Consider the following 5,118-nt stretch of genomic DNA (forward strand, 5'->3'; position numbering starts at 1 on the left):
AAAGGGAAATTGACTTTGAAATAGATATTTTTCCAGATACCCAGCCTGTTTTGATTCCTCCTTACAGAATTTCCTCCAGTTGAGATTAAGGAATTGAAAGATCAGTTGAAAGACCTTCTAGATAAGGGCTTCATCAAACCCAGTATCTCTCCATGGGGTGCTCCAGTGTTGTTCGTAAAAAAAAACAGTTCTCTCAGAATGTGCATTGACTACTGTTAGTTGAACAAAGTCACAATCAAGAATAAGTATCCCATCCCCAGGATTGATGACTTGTTCGACCAACTTCAAGGTGATAGTTGCTTTTCTAAGATAGACCTCAGATTTGACTATCATTAGCTCGGAGTCGGAGATAGTGACATCCGGAAGACAGCCTTCAGGACTCAGTATGGTCACTATGAATTTGTAGTGATGTCTCTCGGACTAATAAATTCTCCTGTAACTTTCATGGACTTAATGAACAGAGTGTTATCAGGAAGAGCATGCGACTCATCTGAGAGTTGTTATGCAAACCCTCAAAGATCGCCAGCTATTTGCTAAGTTCAACAAATGTGAATTTTGGTTGCAGTAGGTCGCATTAACAAATGTGAATTAATGCGGGGCGGGTTTATGCGGTACCAAATAGGAATTCAAAGAAAATTAAATGTTTGTAGTCAATAAAAATCAAAAATATAAACTGACTTTGACTTTAACTTCTTTTTATTTAAATTTAAACTAGACGAGTCCCGTGATTGTTAGTTGTTGAAATATTAATTAGAAACAATTAATTAGCCATTAAAAACAATTGTTGAAATGTTAGCTAGAAAAAGTTGTTGAGGTTAATTATCAAAAAATGGAGAAAAGAAAATTATGCAGGGCTGATTTAATATACATGACTTGAAACTCTTTCTCGCCTAACTAAGCGTCAGTAGCTTAGTGCCTTATGAACATTGATTTACCCTAAAGTAGCTGAACAAGATTGTCACACGAGGCGGTTTAAAAGTTTGTGGATTGAACCATCTCTACTAATGCAGATTGAACTATTGCTCCCTTAGACACATTTACTTCAAATTATATTATTTGTAATGTAATACTTAGGGAAGAAAGATAAAAAAAAACGTACATAACTAGAGAGTCAATTTGTAATCCTGACCTCAGAAAGGGTATTCTAGCATTCCCATTTTACCAACTCCAGCAATAGACAGACACATAGAAATCTCACTTGCTGCAAGTAAGGTGGCACACACATTCAACTTACCATGGTAAAATGGGCGTACGCTTCACTTTGTTGCAAAAATAAATTGAAGGGAAATCCCAAGTGACATTCAACTAGAATATAACTGCGGACCATTTAAATGTACATTTTCACATCATCTGGACAAGGAGATGTCTTATAGCACAATTTTGAAACATGCACGACAATGAGCTTGTATTGAAACCATCTCACATTATGCATTAGCATCATTCAAAGCTATCTATTTATATATAGCCACCAACACACGCTCTAGATCCCTAATTTCCAACCCCGAAATTCTTTTTTTTTTTAAATTTACTTTCAGGGCCTCAATTCTACCACAAGTCAGAAATTTACAAGAATGTGATGAAAGGGTTTCCAATCATTAGTGACCCTTGTCTTCCTCATCGAAATGTAGGCTCTCAATTCCTTTCAGTGTGGATTCATAGTTCTTCACACCAGGGCCAGATGAAGCATGTTTAGGATCTGATGATCCAACAAGAGGGGAGATTCTCTGTCCACTTGATATTTTGTGCATGGTTGCTGGACTAGCCTCAGGCGCTCGAGAACGTGTAGGATCAGAGTCATTTCCTACAGTGAAAGTCTCATGGCTGCCAGACACTAGACCTCGCCGCAATGATCCACTTGATCGTCCCAGGAAAGTGGAGCTTGGCAACTGAAAAATTGGACGATTCATCATAATGTGGCAAAAAAGATCACTTATCATATATAGCATATATCAAGTTCCATATCAACAACTTGAAACACTATTATCTTCTTTTGTTTTTCTTGGGACTAAGGAAATACAGAACTAGATTCTTTGTCCAAATCATCTGAATTTTGAAGCAAGAGTTATTTTAGAACTGGCAGAGCACTTCAACAAAACGACAGTTACACACTTGCACACTTACACTCAAGGTTTCACTACAATTGATCATGGACTGATCTCTGACAATCGATTATGGACTAATCTATATCCTAGAAGCTCCGGATTTTAAGAATCTTACCATCTTATCTAAGTTAATCCAACTAACTTACCGTAGCATCCTTGCTGGTAGAATCATTTCTGAGAGGACTTTTTTGCTTGGACAAACTTCCTGCATTTACAAGCGGCCCAGAATATCTCCTTCGAGAAGCATCTGCTGGTTGTCTTCCTTCTTCCTCACCTGCAAATTATTGAGAGTAGGCACAATGAAAATCCCAAATGGAAGAGACAGGAAGGTCTCCACCAGTACGCTCACCAGTAAGTGACGAAGCCAGACAATAAAAATAAACCTCAAAGTCTTCAATTTTAGAATACAAAAATAAGGACAGGATACTGGAAGATCACCTGACGGCCTTTCTGCACTAGGGATAACTGGGGGCATGCCTGAGCTGGTTCCAGCACCAGTGCCCTAATAAAAGCAGCCATCATAAGATATAATCTCTGCACACATGTAGAAAAAGCGATATTTCATCACTTACAAGAAGTCGGGAAGGAGGAGCTGCGATTTGGGATTGCTGATATTTCAATATGGTCCAATCAAAAACATAGTCAAACTGAAAGCCTGCAATGCACATAGAAGTGTAAGGGGAGCCTAGATTGCATATTACCAGATAAAGCTAAAAAAAATCTTTCAAAATTCGTTTAGACCTTCGCGGATGAAGAGGTCACGAAATATTCTCTTCAGATAAGCATAATCTGGTTTATCCTCAAAGCGTAGTGAACGACAATAATGGAAATAGGATGCAAATTCATTAGGATAACCCCGGCATAAAGCCTGCAAAATTGTAGACCAATGCTCCTTAGATGTATGTGTCTAAAGAAAATCCAATCACCAAATTTGCAAATAAATTACCTCAATAGATGTTGACACCTTCTTTTCACTAATTTTATCATACTTCTGCTTCTTAGTTCCTGCTTTCAGCCCTTGCCAAGGAAGACTGCAATAAACTAGATGTCAAAAGAAGCTGAATAAAACAATGAGGAAAGAAATTGCAGCAAAATTTACCTTCCCCTTAGGAAGTACATCAGTACATATCCAAGAGATTCCAAATCATCTCTCCTGCTTTGTTCTATAACAACAGTAATAGCATATTAAGTGAGAAATACAGCATTGTTTCGAGCTGTACACCTGTTGGCGATCCACGCCATGCTTTTCAGCGAAATCTTCTTGAGGGGAGTCTTCGCTTTTTTTTACAGGATTTGGATCAACGGGGTAAAGAATAAGCACACAAATATAAATAACAGGAACACTCACCAATACCAAGGTGAGTATTCATGCTAGCATATCTTGCAGTGCCTGTCAAGTTTTTGTTCTCTCTGTAGTGCAAAATATCTTATAAGGCACAGATAAAATACAAAACACAAATGCATGTGCATTCATACAGAAAAGAACTTGGGGACACTTATAAATAAAGATGAGGCAGTGCTACGCAACAGTCTTCTGAAATGGAATAGACATATTCCCATCATAAGATTTTTCGCAGCACCAAGACATGCATTGGGTAACTTCAAGACATGCATTTGTTACATAACAGATCTTAGAGAAATGCATTTCGAATTGTCTTAGTATCATCCATACACCTGCCACAATCTGTAATTATCACATATCCCCAGCTGGAGTGTTACATTTTGCTAATTAGAGCAAAAAAAAATTCATATCTGTTTCTTTCATAATTGACAAAAACTTTCTTCAAATTGCCTCATCATATCCAAAGGTAGGAATTTACGTATATAATCTGCTCAGTCTTTTCTCTTCAGATGGAAGTTCTAAAGCAAACTGAAAAAAGATTCTGCACCTATTAAAATCAAGGAGAAGAACAATTTGACAAGGGGAGAAATTCCTATGAACTATACTGTAACATATTCTCAACGAAAAGAAACAGTCACTGCAAACACTAATGCTCTTACAAATGGGAGCTATCAAGTTACCTGTAAGGTATGTGTTGGTGAGTTGAAGTGTCTCGGTACTTCTTGGCCAGACCAAAGTCTATTATGTAGACCTGCATTTTTAGTCGAATTAAACTATAGTAATACATAAATCCTGGGAAATTGTGATAACAAAGAGTAAAAATTAATAATCAAAATATCGGACCTGATTTGCACGCCTTCCCAAGCCCATAAGAAAATTGTCTGGTTTAATATCTCGATGCAAGAATGATTTAGAATGAACAAACTCAATGCGATTTATCTGCAGTAAAAAATGGAATAGCCATGTAACCGACAAGTTTAGGTAAGACTAAGACTAAATAAGAAGCATTATACTAACTATTACCATTTGATCTGCAAGCATCAGAACTGTCTTCAGGGAAAGTTTCCTACTGCAAAAATTAAATAAATCTTCAAGACTGGGTCCAAGCAAATCCATGACTAGAACATTGTAATCTCCTTCCACACCGTACCACCTCACATTTGGTATTCCAGCTAAAACAGAAGTATCAGAATTAGTACCATTACTCATGAAAACATAGTCAAAAGGAGAGAAAACACAGAGAAACGACTATTACTTCCTCCCTGCAAAATTCTATACAACTTTGACTCATATAGCAACTGAGGATGCTTTGTTTTGACATTTTCCTGCAATATCACCAGCATTTATCAGACCTTAAAAACATAATAGAAGAAATAATGCAGTCATTCACATAGTTGGGGCCAAGAGAAAAAAGAAAAAAAGAAAGAGATGAACACATACACAAAAAGATAAATAAAGAAAAAGATTAACACTTCCAGATATGTAATCATAGGAAGTATTTGCGATATAGGAATATGATATACATGGGAGTTCTATTCATCTTTTTCCCAGTCAAAGAATCAACTGATCGATGTGTTTCAAAGCTATGAACAACAATGTTATGAGGTATGTAGGTCCAATTCACTTTCGGTCAGAAATTAGCATATATGCACAAACTTTTTATTTGTAAAAAGA

At 36.8% G+C, this 5,118-nt stretch overlaps 1 protein-coding gene across 1 annotated transcript in view; it reads right to left on the minus strand.

The window, feature by feature from the left end:
• Positions 1–1,291: 1,291 nt before the first annotated feature.
• LOC102596684 (casein kinase I isoform delta-like) overlaps positions 1,292–5,118 on the minus strand; it is a 12,407-nt gene continuing 8,580 nt past the window's right edge. The window contains exons 3-14 of the mRNA XM_006338051.2: positions 4,700–4,769; positions 4,468–4,616; positions 4,288–4,383; positions 4,125–4,195; positions 3,451–3,512; positions 3,202–3,265; positions 3,049–3,133; positions 2,844–2,970; positions 2,675–2,757; positions 2,541–2,604; positions 2,249–2,376; positions 1,292–1,886 (exon numbers count right to left, since the gene is read on the minus strand). Of these exons, the coding sequence (XP_006338113.1) occupies positions 1,596–1,886; positions 2,249–2,376; positions 2,541–2,604; positions 2,675–2,757; positions 2,844–2,970; positions 3,049–3,133; positions 3,202–3,265; positions 3,451–3,512; positions 4,125–4,195; positions 4,288–4,383; positions 4,468–4,616; positions 4,700–4,769 (1,290 nt within the window). The 3' untranslated portion in view covers positions 1,292–1,595. The remainder of the gene's footprint in view (positions 1,887–2,248; positions 2,377–2,540; positions 2,605–2,674; positions 2,758–2,843; positions 2,971–3,048; positions 3,134–3,201; positions 3,266–3,450; positions 3,513–4,124; positions 4,196–4,287; positions 4,384–4,467; positions 4,617–4,699; positions 4,770–5,118) is intronic.

The sequence above is a fragment of the Solanum tuberosum genome, unplaced genomic scaffold, assembly GCF_000226075.1.
Source record: "Solanum tuberosum cultivar DM 1-3 516 R44 unplaced genomic scaffold, SolTub_3.0 scf00002, whole genome shotgun sequence".
NCBI classification, from domain to species: domain Eukaryota; kingdom Viridiplantae; phylum Streptophyta; class Magnoliopsida; order Solanales; family Solanaceae; genus Solanum; species Solanum tuberosum.